Raw genomic sequence first — 14,997 nt, 5'->3', positions numbered from 1 at the left:
TTTAATCTGGTAAACCTAAAAACAAGTGCCACATACTTCTCCCCACACGACCCACTGGGTTTTCTAGGAGCTTCCCTCCTTCTCACCCACTCCCCATCTGAATGTCCATGGTGGAACACCCGCTAAGGAGCAAGTCCCCCCACTGCATCCAATCCTTCTCCCCCCGCTCCAACCACATCTTTTGAGCCTGATAGCTTCTGTTTGAATTCAAGAAGATGCAAAAAAGTTACCAAAAAACCACCTTGTTTCATGATTATCAAAGTAATGTCTGCACATGATAGAAACTGCAGATGAGCTTAAGATGAAAAGCCGAGTCTCCATTTGCTCCAAGCCTCTGTTTCAGTCCACAGAGCAGGTTGCTATGTTCCAGCTCTCCTGGTGTCTCACCTCATAGCTCAGCTAGACCACAGGCCGTAGGCCTACCCAACAATGACTGCATTTGCCGGTTTCAGAGCATATGTGTCCAGCCTCTGATATCAAAGATCACAATTGACTCATCCAGGTGTAACCGCACCTCCAATATTCGGTATTTAGATTTAAATGTTTATGTGGGTTATCGTTTATCTTGGACCGCTCTATATGGACGTTGAAGAAATATATTCCAAATCGAATCCCTTAGCCTGAAATCACATGGATGGTGGTGAGGCCTAAGACAGATATTAACGTTTCAGGAATCACTGATGTGTCTGGAAAAGTAAGGAAGGTGGACTGAAAATCAGCTGAATCGGTTTTTGTCCCCAGAAGCAAGTATTGTCTCTGGCATTGGTTTACTGCCTATGGTTTCAAAATAAGTGCCAATGTTGGACATTTGAGGTTGATCTCTAAATAACACTCATTGAAGAAGTGGAAAATGTGGCTGAATCAAAGGACAAATTGCAAGAGATCCAAGAGGACTCTGAATGGACTCGCTCTCAGGAGAAAGTAGCCGCTGTCCATGCCTGAACAGCCACTAAAGATGCAGAAAGAACACGTTTGTCAAATTGGCCAAATCTAAAGAGAATGTTTTGAAAGAAGTAGAGGTAAACATTGCCCCAAACTGTCAAAATGGAAAGTACCGAGAACACTGCGACAGTGTGCACAGAGTGGGCAGAGGCAGGACAGCCCCAAATACCCTCTACAGAAGGGCTCGCAGTGACAAGGGGCCATGGTGACAGAAAGTAGAGTGGTTGGCACGAAAGGTTTTGTGGGTCTCAGCTGATGATTACATCTGGCGCTTATCCCTGATTTTATTATAAAATAAAACTTGCTCCCAATAGAGAAAAGGAGGAACCCAGAGACTGTTTTGACCTTAGAATGAGGATGGCGGGTGGTGTGTCTTCTAACAGCAAACAGTCAAATCATACTGTAAGAGGTCACACGGTGGGCTGCATATGACCTCTCAGCTAAGCTTGATCCAAAACCATAGGCGAGGAAAGGGGGCTTAGGAATACTGAGGTACATCAGGTTTCCCAGCTGCAAGGAAAAACGCAGGAGATGAACCCAAGCATCTCAGCACTTTAAAATGAAGCCTGGGAAAGGAGTTTGGTTATTAGAGCCTTTCAAAGAGACAATCATTATATTTAATTCTCCAGAAAAAACTCTCTTGAGTTCTGATCCCAACCTGACTTGGACCGAAAGTCTAAACTCAAAGCCAAACAGTAAATGCAATCCCATTTCTGTGCCTCGTCTACACCATCCCAGGGAACCTGGTGATTGCCGACTAGCCATGGAATCCTCTGGTCCTCTCCTTTGCCTGCCTACCCTGGTGGGAGCTTGGATATTTGGGCCCCTCCTCAGCTCCTCTGCCACCTGCCTTCTGAGAAGGTTGTTATCAGCAAGCCTGGCTCTTGTGGGATGCCCCCCCCAGAACTGGTGATGAGAATATGCAGCCCAAACACCATTTCTGGAGGGCCTGGTTCTGCTGGGGCTCCTGCCAGTGCCTTCTGTATATCTCCCCCCCCACCATCTTCATGACAGCTCCGTGAAGGAGATACCACGAGAGTCCAATTGCACGATTGTGGAAACAGAAGCTCACATAAAGCAGAAATGTGCCACCAGGAAATGCAACTAGCAAGAGGTGCACATGAGACCTGAACTCACATTTGCCCAACTCCAAAGACCTCCTCAGCTCCTGCTTTGCCTCCTCCGTAGGGTCTATAAACCATATGAGTCATCTAAAAACTCCAGTCTCTACAAATGGAGCCAGTAATGGTATCATCTCCTTGCAATCAGTCAAGGTCACCCCACTTATCACGTCTCCAGTTCTGCACTCCCGCCTCTCAATGATGGACACCTGGTTCCTCTCCTTACTCTTCAGGACAAGGGCTTGTCTGCATCAAAAGGGTAATTTCAGCTTCCCAGGAAGACAAGCTGCCTGCAAGAACAAAACTCAAGTTCTCAAGGAATGAGGGAAGGGGGTGAGCTTACAGGGCGAGGTGCTTGTGGTGATAACAGCAACATGGATAATGATGGCCAAGACACGAAGCCTTTCCAGAAAGCTGGGATCCAAACTCAGATCATATGCCTCGAAGAGAGGATCTTAGCACAGAGCAGCAGCCCGAGAATGAGAGGGAGTGGCCAGGAGTCAGGGGCCAGAACCCAGGAGCAGACATCCTGTACTCTAGCAGGCAGGGTGCAGGAAGTGTAGCCCTGGGATGCACCCAAGCAGTTCTCTCCCTTTCCTGGCCAAGATCAAACAATGGTCTTCTTAGCCCAGGCCTGTGCCTCCTTCATACAGCCAGTGGAAGAGAGACTCAAAGGCAACCAGCGTGTTTTTGGGAAACGGGACTATGATAGAAATGCTGTTGGAATCAGAGGGTGGAGAATGAACCGCTCATCGTCTAGTGCTGGAAAAGCCAGCTGCGCACGTAGGCAGTGGCAGAGCGGATCGGCCCTGGGATTCTGACCTCACACCACACACACTCAGCCTCCAGCCAGATTACACACCTACATGTGAACAGCGAAAGAACGAACATGGTGAAAGAGAACATGGAAGAGCAAAGGAAAAGATTGTTAAAATAAAAAACACAAAAGCACGAACCCTAAACAAAAACATCGATACATTAAACTGTTGTCAATTTTTAAGAAAAGTCTATATGGTAAAAGAAATCAGGCCGCATGTGGTGCTCACTCCTGTAATCCCAAAACTGTGGGAGGCTGAGGCGAGAGGATCACTCGAGCCCAGAGGTTCAAGACCAGCCTAAGCAACATAATGAGACCCTGTCTCAAAAAAGAAAAAAAGAGAAAAAAGGAAATCGGCACAGCGATCCCTAATAAAGCCGAGAGGAGGTTACCTCATATGTCTGCATTTTCCTCCTGGTGCCTGCCCTGGAGCAACTCTCATGCCTGTGTGCATGAAAACCCAGACAAAGATGCCTGTTGCAACCCCAATTTAAGAGGAAATGAGTGGAATCAACCCATTGTAAGTCACTAGAGATTGCTTTAATTAACCACAGTCTGTTAATTATCGTCTCGAGGGCCTGGCCCTGCAAACTCCACCCCATGTCATCATCCCCAATTAAATCGGGATTTAATTAACCACAGTCTGTTAGGTCAAGCAGAACCGTAATAACGAAGGAGCTAGAGCGACAAGTGTCAACACAGGTGAATCTCACAAATAAGATTTGAATGAAAGCATCAAATTGTAAGAAATGCAGTCATTATTATTTATGCAAAATGTTGAAAAATAAGATGTAACAATGTATGCCATTTTGGTTGACTGTTTCCATGTGAGGCGTAGAGTGCCTGAGGCAGTCTGCCCAGCAGGAATGAGGCCTGTATGCATTCCAGTCATTGTCAGCATCCTGAGAGAGAAAGCAACACCGGCTTGTTTAAGCCACGGGGTATTTGGAGTTTCTATTATGTTGAAACCTACATTTCACTTAGTAAAAGTGGAATTGTAGGCTGAGGCGGAGGATCCCTGGAGGCCAGGGATTCCAGACCAGCTTGGGCAGCACAGTGAGACTCCATCTCTTCAGAAAATGTTAAAAATAAAAAAGAAGTGGTATTATAACATTTTTTTAGTCTTTTATTCTAATTAACGTTTTTAAAAAACTAACGTACTTAGGAAAGAAAACACTGGGCTGTGTTTGGTGGGAGAGGATTTGGTGGGGGGCACAGCAGAAGCTTAGCAAAGGCCAGCAAATGGGGGGTCTGCGGAGGGCCACTGGGGCAGCACCTCCTCTTCAGAGCCAAGCTCCCTGGCTCAGGGCTGCACCCCCGACCTAGCCAGGGTGAGGGACCTGCGGGACCCACACGAGGGAGAAGAAACAGTCCATGGGACTTCAGATTTGCTCGAAGTACGAGTGACCCCTGATTTAGGCCTCATATAGGTAGTGGTAACGTTTGTATTTTTATTTCTCCTTTTGTTGTTATAAATTCCATTATTATTCCTCTTTTTCAGTTTAAACTTGCCGGAAGTCTATTTAAGATTAATTCCTTAAATTATCAAAACTCAAAGTCAGCTGAAGACTGAGCTAAGAAGAACTCCCCAGCTGGAAAAACTGGAGGAGGAGCGGGAGGCGTAGAGAAGGCCGTGGAACTCGCCGGTAACCCCTCAGCTGCCGCTCTGATGAGTGCTCACTCCTCTGGCCTGGGGCTCCTCCCTGCCCCCCCCCCCCCCCCCCCCGCTGTCTTCCTTCGATCCCCTGGACACCACCTTGTTTTCCAGGGCGCTGAAACCCCAGGGAATGCTGGCTTGTCTGGGGAGTTTCCCAGGGAAAGCAGGAGGAATGGGAGGGGACTGAGGAAGTGAACTGGATGCCCAGCAGCCGTCCTGAAACGGGCAGGCCCCGCTGAGCCTGGCCCAGCTGGAAACAAGCAGTGATTAAAGTCACGCAGGACCCTCAGAGGATGCGGCTGAGCAGGTGGGCAGTGAGGGACGTGAGCCAGACCCTGGGGAGAGCACCCAGCCACAGAGTCCATGGGAGCTGGGGAGAGCGTCCTGTGTCCAAAGAGACAGTGGGCTTCCCCTGGCCCACCACCTGATATTCAGCTCCACAGAGAAGGGCCAGTGGCTTGGTCCTGGTTATTGCTAGCATTCTCTAATCATTCAAAGCAATGAGTTCAGAAATACAGGGACTCGGTTCCCTGAAAGCAGGTCATTTCAATGAGGAGTCACTGGGACCTTCTGATGAGACCACACGGGTGCTCGATGCCAGTGCCAGCAACACAAAGAGGGCACTGCACAAGTCCCAGCTGCCCTGGAGACAGGCCAACGAGGGCCCAGGACGAGGCTGAGTGAGATGGAACTCTTGCAAGGGCACTCAGGAGTAAAAGCCTCCCAGACCTGAGACCTGGGAACAGCCCCGCAGAGAGCTGTGAGCTGTGGCTGTGGGCTCCAGGCCCTCTGGTTTCACTCTGGCCTCAACAACGTGTTGACCACGTCCTTGGGGCTCCATGTCCTTTATGTTTCTGTCTCTCTCCACCTGGCAAGAGCGGCCACCCCAGGCTGCTGGGGCTTAACCAGAAAGTAGACACACTTGTAGGGGTCCGTGGTGTCTGCATGCCTGTGGTCCCATGTCTGGGTGTGAAGATCTCCTGTCCCCCCTCCGCTGAACAGTGAGGACAGGTCTAGTGCCCAGGACCAGATAACACTGCTCATGTAAGAGTGAGTGTGGGCACTCCCTTGGAGCGCATATGGACATCTGCCCTCAGAATGGTGGGAGACCCACTGGCCACTGGCAAGATGCCCAAGTTTGCTGACTGCTCACCTTGCAAGGTGAGAGTGACCTCCGTGTGGGCACTGCAGGCGTCTCTTCGGACACTCGCACCTATTCAGGTGCCAGGATTCTAGTTCTCACAGCTCCTTTTGGCCTGCTCGTCCCAACACCCACGAAGGCATTTCTGCAATCGCTGACACCCCCTTCCCACCCCGACACGCACCATCACTCTCCAGCTAAGAAACCACATGACTTATGCATCAGCTGCAGGTCCAGTGAACTCCACGCCATCACAGAACTGATGCAGGCCCCTTGGGTGCTGTTTTGTGGCACATCTGGCCGCTTCCTGGAATGGTCACATTGAGTTGCTTTTTCTTTGCAAATGGGGTCTAGAAACAAACTCTTATTCTTTATCACCAGCCATGCTGTCTGAGCCTGTCCCCCATCCTGTGTGCCCCGCAGAAGCCATTCTCATCCCCCGACCCCCGCGCCCCTCCTGTGAGTCACTTCTCACTGTGGTTTGGTCTGTATGCGGTCCCCAGGAAGTATTCTGAACCTGTGCCAGGAACACCACCATCCTCTAGAAGCTGGGGAGAAATGCAGGTTCCTGGCCCTGCTCACAGCTTCTGGGTCAGAATCTTTGGGTGGCGGAACCAGGAACCTGCTTTTTAACATGACTTCAGGGGATGCTGGTTTCTTCTGAAGTTTACAGGGAGCTGTGGATAAACATCGGAGGCACGTTTCCCAGACACAAAGCTTTTATTAAGTCTGGTCTGGGAAAAGCGCATTATTCAGGGTTTTCAGAGCCCCGCTCGCTACTGGAGTTGGAGGCTCTGAGGGTCTTGGTCCCCAAGACTGTGACACTGAGCTGTGCCGGCTGTGGCCACAGGAGGGCACCAGTGGCGACCAAATGGGCGCCCCTCAGCCATCCTGGGGCGTCTTCCTCTCTCAGGCTCTCCAGTGCTCCGGTTGCAGGTGTCCACCGGTCCTCGAAAGGCCTTTGAGGGATGGGGGCGGCCATAACCAGCCAGGCCCCCAGCCCAGCACTTGGCAGCCATCCCTGGGCTGGGAAGCTGCGCTCGGGGAGGCGCAGAGAACAACGTTGAGGATGCCTGCTCTTGGTTTCCTCAACCCCTGTCCCTGACCCCCAGGCTGGCGCCCCCATCTTGAGACCTTTAGCGTAGCGGGAGGGGATGGGGAGGCAGACACCTCCCGGACTCCCCGCCTCTCTCTCAAGAGGCGCAGCGCTTTCCCGGGGCTCACCCACGACCCTGGCACCCACTGTCACCCTTTCCATCTTTTTCGCCTCTGCCTTCCCACGGCTCCTCCCCTCCCATCCCAGTCCCACTGCTGTGTCCTGGGGTCACTGTCCACTCACACCTCTGGCACTTGTATTCCGGGATCTGACTCTGGGGTGCCCCATGGAGGTCTCCCTCTGCCCGTGGGGGTGCTGGGCTGCTGGGGCTGGGGCTCATGTCAGGGGCACCCTCTCTCCCATTGCAACTTCCCATCCCACCTGCCTGGGTGTTCACGTTCCTCTCCCCTGAACAGGAGGTGATTTAACCGGCTTTGGAGGAAGGAAGCTTCTGTGTGGGAGACACAGGGTGGAACCGAAGCCGTGAGGCCTGGAGGAGGCGTTTCTGCACCAGCGGGTCAATTTAAGGGCCAGACCTGAGCCCTGGAAGGCTTCAGTGGATGCCAGGGCTCTGAAGGGCAAAAGCAGGGGCTGCTGGGCCCTACACCATGTCGAGTCCGCAGAGGAGGGCTCTGCCCTGGGCACTGTCACTGCTCCTCATGGGCCTCCAGCTCCTGGTGACCTACGCCTGGTGCTCTGAAGAGGAAATGCGTAGGGATCATAAAATGGTCCAGGATCCTGTGTTCCTGGCCACAGTGGGGTTTGCCTTGAACACTTTCAACGTGCAGAGCAAGGAGGAGCATGCCTACCGGCTGCTGCACATCCTGAGTTCCTGGAGGGAGAACAGCAGTGACAGAAAGGTTGGTGACCACATTCTCTTCTGGCCTGTCCTTCTCCGTCTGCCCCTAAGTGAGGGACCAGGGTGTCTAGTCTAGGAAACCGGGTTCACCATCTGCAGTCCATACTTGGGTAGTCCAGACCTAATTACAGTACTTTCAGTTCTGGAAAACATTGAACTCAGAGATTGTTTTAAATTAGGTCAATGTCTATTCACATGCAAGATGTAGTTTTCAATCTTCATGATTTTTATGACCTTATACAATAACCTAAGAGTGACTTCGGAATAAGGACTTCTAAGGAGATGAAGCTGACAAGCAGGGAAAATGACTGAAGAGACTGAAATATTCTAAGGTCATAAAATGAAAATAGAAAAGCAAGGGAACACACACACACACACACACACACGCAGAGAGCAGTGGGAATTTGGGGGCAATAAGAAACACCATCAGCCCCGAGAGGCCACTGTGAGAGGTCAGTTCTCTGATTTCCACCTCCTCTGGGCTCCTCGTTCTGTCTGCAGTTAATGAACTGAAGGCTGATTTACACTCTTCCTCAGTCAATGGTTCCTCATCCTAAAATGCTTGCCTTTTTCATGAAACCATTAATGCAATCGGGAGTGCACAGTTCATCCGGGCTACAGGCACGAACAATTAAAATGCGCTCCTAATGGAGCACTTCTGGCTCCGGGGGAGAAGGAGCATTGGTCTTCCTTTCTCAGCACCAGGAGGCTGAAAGAAGGGCAGACGGACGCCAGTGCTGCATGGAGCTCAAGCTCTGGAAAGACTGTGCAAGGCCCCGGCTGGTGCTCTGCCCCCCGGGGGGGAGTCTTCACTGCTGTCCTCAGGATTGCAATGCTTGTACAGAGGAGTTCTCCTCCTTGCTCCTTTGCTGCCTCCTCCCAGGAGAGTTAGAAGCCTGATGCAACCCTCAGAGGGGCATCTGGTCAAGTAATGGTGTCTGATAAGATTTGTGCTGGAACATTGGAAGTCTCGGAGATTGAGATTGGCCAGACATCCGGCTTCTGTTTTCCCAGAGCTCTGGTTCTCTAAGACCTCAGTGTAAGCCTCTGTTCTAAGCTCCTTACTGTGGTCTGCAAGTCTCGAATGACTGTGAGTCCTAAAAGCCTCCCACGTGGCTTCCTGGATGTGGCAATCCCAGAGTCAGTTTGGGGGCTGGGAGGAATGCGTGGATGGGGAGGGAGGGTGTGGAGTGGAATGAAATAGAACGGAGTGGGAAGGCGAGCAAGGAGAATGTCAGCATGCACTCTGCAGGGGTTCCCGAAGCCCTTTTCCTAGGGTTTGTGCCTGTGTGTAGTGAGAGCACTGTGGGTCATTGTTCTTGCCGGAGGTCAGGTGGAAGGTTTGACGACAGGCTGTAGATGCAGCTCCCTCTGCCCCAGGGCTGAGCGTACCCTGAAAACTCTTGGAGAGCCGACGCCCTCCTGGACATGTGGCTCTGTCCTCCGGAAATGCAGCTGCAAGATCAGAGGCCTGCTGAGAGTGATGCTGGAGCCTCACCATGGGAGGGGGGTGGGTAGAGGTGGAGAATGTGTTAGTGGGGTCCTCCCCAGCCGCACCACGCCCACCTGCTCTTTGCTGTTAACTCCTCAGTCTAGAGAAGGTCCCTGGGTTTTACCTCCAGTGAGCTGATGCCAGGCGCATGGGCGAGCTCCCAAATGCACTAGAGTGTTGGGGCCTCTCCTACACAAATGGTGTCTTCACACAACAGAAGCCGGAGGTCTGGCCAATCTCAGCTACTTGGGGGCAGGAAGACAGACAGTGCGTCCACATTATCTTTTTTTCCCCAACAGTGGCGAGGTAAGATGGTGTTCTCCATGAATCTGCAGCTGCGCCGAACCGTATGTAGGAAATTCGAAGATGACATTGAAAACTGCCCTTTTCAAGAAAGCCCAGAGCTGAACAATGTAAGACAAGGCACCAGCTTCTCTCACGTCCAAAGCTATGGATGTTGCGTGGGGTGTGGTGTGGGCACAGGAGCAGCTGCAAAGCCATTCTGAGGGACAAAGGCGAGTGAGCCCGCAGCAGGCTCTACCAGGCTGCCTTGCCTGTGCCTTAGTGGGGAGCCTAGTGACGCAGGAAGCCCAGGGGTCTCCTTCACTCTCAGGCTCCGGGCCAATCTGTTTCCTTACTCTGCCCTCTGACACCATTGCAGCCGCCTGCACGTGGGCCACGTGGCCTTCAGAACCTTCTCTCTGGTCTTCCTCTCTGCTTCTTCCCTGCCTTCTAGAGAAAGAGCCTGGAGACAGTGGTGACAACGTCTGTGGATACTGTTCTCAGGGTTTTCCTGCTCTAGACTCAAAAGGTGGAGCTGAGAAGAAGCCCCCCTGCCTCACTCTCAGGCCCTGCTGAGCTGCAGCACCTGCTCTAGGGGACAAGCTCCAAGAGAGGCCTGGCTCTGGGAAAACCCTTCTCATTCTTAGTCATCTTATTACTGTAAGATGAAGAAATAGGTAGCTAGTTGCCTAAGCCTGAAAACTGCTTCCATGGGACAAAGCATTCTCCTGCTACTCCTGGGTGCAGGGGTCACACAGGGACATCCTGGGGTTCCGCTAAGGGCCGCTGGCTGGAGGAGGAGGCATGGCACAGGTGACCCTGGCGAAGGAGGGAGCCTCAAATCACGATGCGATTCAGGATTGGCCTCAGGCTCAGGCCAGACCTGAAGGCAGGAGCCACATGGCTCAATTGCTGGCTGCAGGAATGGGCAAGGTGGCAATGGAACCTGTGTTGAGAGCAGATGCCACCAGATTCTCAAACCTCCCCCACCCTGGCCCTCCTGTCTCTTCCTGTGCTTGTTCCCGCAGACCTTCAGCTGCTTCTTCACTGTGGAAACCATGCCCTGGAAGACATATTTTGAACTCCTGAACAAGACCTGCTCAGAGGGTCTCTCCTGAGTGGAAGCCACTCACATGTCTGACCACATGCTGTCGCCTCCTCTACGGACACCTGCTGTTCCCAGGAGTTGACACATCAGTGGCTGGCCAGCTCCTTGCATATGTGTTCTCTCACTTTGCAAGTGTCTGAGGTTTATGGCTTGGCATTTTAGAAACTTCTCTTTGTCCAGGTTCCTCCTGTAGAATAGGTCATTAAACATCAGCATTTCCAAAAGCTTCCTGTGCCATGTGCTGGAGAAAGGGGGCTGGGCAGTCGATGGAGTTCCTCTCAGGAGGGCAGCCTGTTTGCATCTGGGTCAGTGGGGTCCTCCCTCCCTTAGGACCCCGTAAGCCAGCTCCAGGTGGCACAACCAAGATGAGTCTGAGCTGCTGTCACCAGGCGCATGGCTGATGATGGCCCATGTGGCCAGAGGTAAAACGTTGTGATCTTCCGGGGCACCCAATGTGCATGATGGAGCAAGACAGGGCCTCTGGGTCCCACTCATCACACTCAGAGGGCATCTGGTCAAGTAATGGTGTCTGATAAGATTCATGCTGGAACCTTGGACGTCTCAGAGATTGAGACTGTCCAGATCTCCTGCTTAGGCTTTCCTAATGCTTTGCTTGATTCTCTAAGACCTCAGTGGCCGCTGCGCTTGAGGGGTGGCTTGCACACCTTTCCTGGTCCATGGAAGGCTGGTGGGTAGAGGAAGGACTTCTAACCTCACCCTTATAAGCTTGTCCTGGCATCCAGAGCAGCAGCATCTTCTGGAAGAATCTTAGAAATATACAACTTCAGCACCTCTGACCTTTGAAAAATGCATCTGCACTCTCACTAGTCCCCAGGGATACAGAAATCCCCTGAAAATGCAGGATTTACAGGAATGTGCACCCCCATGGGATGCAGCATGAGATGCACGGGCAGACTGGATGGTGCTAAGACCCTGGCCAAGTCACCTAAACCAGAGTTTGGCCAAAAAAAAAAAAAAAAAAAAAAATCTGAAGAAGCCAGAGAGTAACTATCCTGGCCTTTGTGGGCAGATGGTCTCTCTCAGTGAGTCAGCATTGCTGGCATGCCTTGAAAGGAACAGTAGCCAAGCAAACATATCAGACTGGTTGTGTCCCAATAAGCGTTTATTTACACAAACAGGCAGTGAGCCGCTTGGGCCTCAGGCCGTAGTTACCAGGCTCTGACACCAAGCGCTCCTCTGGTGCCCGAGACGTAACATGCTACCAGCTCCCACACCAGCAGCTGCGTCTCCCCCAGCTTCGCTCAGGTGCTGATCTGTGCAAATGGGCTCCATCAGCAGAGCGGGTGCACCCTGCAGGTTTGGAAGAGGTCAAGTCTGAGGGCCACATTCTGTCACTGGAAGTGAGGAGGTATGTCTCAGTCTTCCCAACCTCAGGGCACCCAACTCAGAGTTGAATTTTTGCATTTACATCCCAGCTGGATATACCCCTGTGGTCCACAGTCTGGCCTCTAGAAAGAAACCATCACATTCTCCAGCTAAAAGGTAATTACTCTTTCTGGACAAGACTTAAGTTTCTTTTCCATAAATATGCCTTCAGCATTTATCTGCAGTTACTTGTGAACTTCAGAGGGACTAGAATATCCTGAAGGCAAGTTCTAAATGCCCTAAACCCAAGTTCTTATTCTCCCTATACCCCAGGAATCTGCCCACTAGGCCTGGGCAGGGCCGGGGAATTTGTATGTCTCACCAGCTCCCCTGGGACGGACATGCTCCTGTCCCCCAGACCACACTTTGAATGGTGCAGGTTCAGAAGACCTCATTGCAGTGTCCATGCAGACCCAACCACAAGTGAGAAGGAACTCGCCCCAAAGGGCACTGGGGTGAGGCTGAGGATGGTTTCTTCAGCTCACATTGAATTGGGGAAGGGTCAGAACACTGCCTGATTGGAAAGGAGAAGGAGAGTTTCTATTGTGTATATATGGTTATTGCTTTCTTATAGGCAGTGTGCTCAGAGATTAAACTATTGCCCATGTTACAGTGTCCTCTATTAAAGCAAATAATAGATCGTTATCATGAGGTTGCTTTTGTACGTGGAACTCTTTCATAAGTAAATCAAAACTTAACTTGGAGGCATTTCTCATGGCTGACTTATAAATTAAAACCCAGCATCAATCAATCACAAACAGCCAGCCGGTCAGTTATATAACTAGGGACCTCTGGTCACAAGATACCCAAACAAGGCAAACACCTAGGACCAGGAACGTCCCCATTCAAATCTTGGGTGCTGGTTAGAGGTGGGATTTTCCTGGCCCTGCCCACACCTACTTTGTCAGTGTCTTGGGAAGTAGGGTGGCTAAAACTTGGGTTTTAACGTGGGTTCGGGTGATTCTGGTGTCTGAAGTTAGCAAGATAAATGCTGCAGTCATTACCCCTATCATTACATCATGCCCAAATAAGGTAGACATCTAGCTAAGCCAATCAGAGAATTTCTTTACTTTGCTGCCTTGTTTAGCCTGTGAAACCTTGCTGTTTACACTACTAGAGAAAAACTTTCTCAATCTTTTCCAGTTTACAGTGTTGCCCAATTCGTGAATTCTTCTTTACCCAACGAACTCTGTTGAATTCACTTTGTCTAAAGTTTTTCTTTAACAATTTACTGTCAGATGTGGAACCCTAAGGCAAACCCCAACAGCATCTATGAAAACCTACTACCCCAGCCCAGGCACCAACGGTGCTCTCTTGCTGCAGCTGGAAAAGGGGGGTGAGTTTCCTTCCAAATAGGAGCTCCAGAATCTTGCATTTTGACCTCTCCAACTTCATTTGTGCATTTCCTTAGCCAGACTCCATTCAGAATCAGAATGGATCCAATAAACAGCAAACCTGACACCAGATAGAGCCCTCAGGTAGGTGTTTTCTGAAAATTGATTTCTCCAAAGAAAGGAGCCTAGGACTCCACTTGCTGGGATACTGGCTAATTTCATGTCTGATAATTAGGAACCAGGAACCTTTGTATTTTTGGACAAACAAGTTAACCTTGCTAAGGACAATTTAGAATGACAGCATTCACACAGGGAAGTTTTAATCTTGGCAACATTGTTCATTTGCAAGGTGCAATAGGAACGAATCCAAAACCTCTAAAAGCAATACCATCACCACCAACAAAATAAAAACAAAACTAATGGAACAGTGGGTTGTAGTTTTCGTTGGCATGCAGAAGTTCCTAAATAATAAAATGAGTAAAAACTATCTTTCTAAACGTTTCCTCCCAAAAAAGAAAATCTGAAGCCTTTAAAGTTGTTTTCCATATATATTAGTAAAAAACTAGCCTTTTTAGCAGGCAATTTTGTTCCAGCAGTCAGAAGCACAATTCGAATCAAGACATTATTTTACAAACTTGTGAGCTTTGTGTTATCGTACCTGGCACATAAGTAAAGTTCTAAAGTGCAAGCTGTAGCATTTGCTTCCGTCTGTAGGTGTCTGTATGTTATATGCATATGCTATATGTTCCTACCTCTGCATGGTATTATCAAAGTTGATATAAAAAGGAGCTCTATTTAATTGGCTTAAAGAAAAATAAGCACTTACATAAATGAAACATTTACCAAAACTCATAGAACGATAGAAACTACCGTAAAATACTTTCCCAGTTCATGTGATCTGGAATAATTTTTCAGTTAAAAAAATCTAGTTTATGTTTGTTGGCTGAATTAAAACAGGCATTTCTTCAGAGTCGTCAGGATTAAATATGAGAGCACACAATTTTATTCTTCATAGATTTACTGGTCAGGGGAGTTTATGTAATGTCCACCAAAAGTTTAAGATTATTGAAGTATGAGTTTGACTTAAGAACAAATGTGCAGGTGAAAGCGGAGTGTCCATTGCTTCAGGTATCTCAAGCGTAGCAGTGATACCAGAAATGAAAACAGAAACATGTATTTAACTCTTCAGAGTTCTGGCTTTTCTGAGGACTGCCTAACATGCACATTCTTTAAAAGTAGCTAGAAGAAAAATAATTTGATAATGGTTAGACTTGCTTGGTGTTACAGAATGTCTAATCCGCGTCTCAAATCTCTTTTGTACCTTTTGGAATTTTGGTAGGGAACTTAAAGAATGTATATTAATTGAATAATTGAATATCTAGATCATTTACAAATAAGATAAGATGTTAAATATTATTTGGTAAACGTAAGATTTCTGACTTTTGGCTTCTTATTACGAAAAAATTAAAAACATCTGGTCATTTGTAAACCTGCCCTATGCCACATTGAAAAATGCTACCAGGAGGACGCAGATGCTGTGAGAAATGATCGAATAACATTAATTTACAGGGTACCCATCTGTGACAAGCCATCCACACTTGCTTACCCTCTAGTTTTCACTAGAAAGTCAAGGTACCAGTAATTAAGAGTTATAACTAACATATGATACTTAATGATGGAAATAATAACAGAAACAACTTTGTGTGTAGGACTAGCAAGACAAGGTTTTGGTAGGTGAAGCTATCAGAGATACACCATGTGT

At 49.3% G+C, this 14,997-nt stretch overlaps 1 protein-coding gene across 2 annotated transcripts; it reads left to right on the top strand.

The window, feature by feature from the left end:
- The first annotated feature begins 7,329 nt into the window (after positions 1-7,329).
- On the top strand, positions 7,330-13,754 carry CST9 (cystatin 9). Of its 2 annotated transcripts, XM_078371519.1 has the most exons (3): positions 7,330-7,634; positions 9,425-9,538; positions 10,436-13,754. In XM_078371519.1, the coding sequence occupies exons 1-3, from the start codon at positions 7,383-7,385 to the stop codon at positions 10,523-10,525; spliced, it is 456 nt and encodes a 151-aa protein (XP_078227645.1). In that variant the 5' UTR covers positions 7,330-7,382; the 3' UTR covers positions 10,526-13,754. The 2 variants fall into 2 exon arrangements, with proteins under 2 accessions (XP_078227645.1, XP_054111264.1); XM_054255289.2 differs by having other exon boundaries at positions 9,425-13,754.
- The last annotated feature ends 1,243 nt before the right edge of the window (positions 13,755-14,997 follow it).

Source organism: Callithrix jacchus, chromosome 5 (assembly GCF_049354715.1).
Source record: "Callithrix jacchus isolate 240 chromosome 5, calJac240_pri, whole genome shotgun sequence".
In the NCBI taxonomy this organism is placed as follows: domain Eukaryota; kingdom Metazoa; phylum Chordata; class Mammalia; order Primates; family Cebidae; genus Callithrix; species Callithrix jacchus.
This window is presented reverse-complemented; position numbering and strand designations above follow the sequence as displayed.

Bases quoted from the DNA above. Each gene is read 5' to 3' on its own strand.
- CST9 (XM_054255289.2), top strand. From the start codon at position 7,383: ATGTCGAGTCCGCAGAGGAGGGCTCTGCCCTGGGCACTGTCACTGCTC. The intron at 7,635-9,424 runs GTTGGTGACCAC...TTTCCCCAACAG, and splicing joins AGAACAGCAGTGACAGAAAG to TGGCGAGGTAAGATGGTGTT.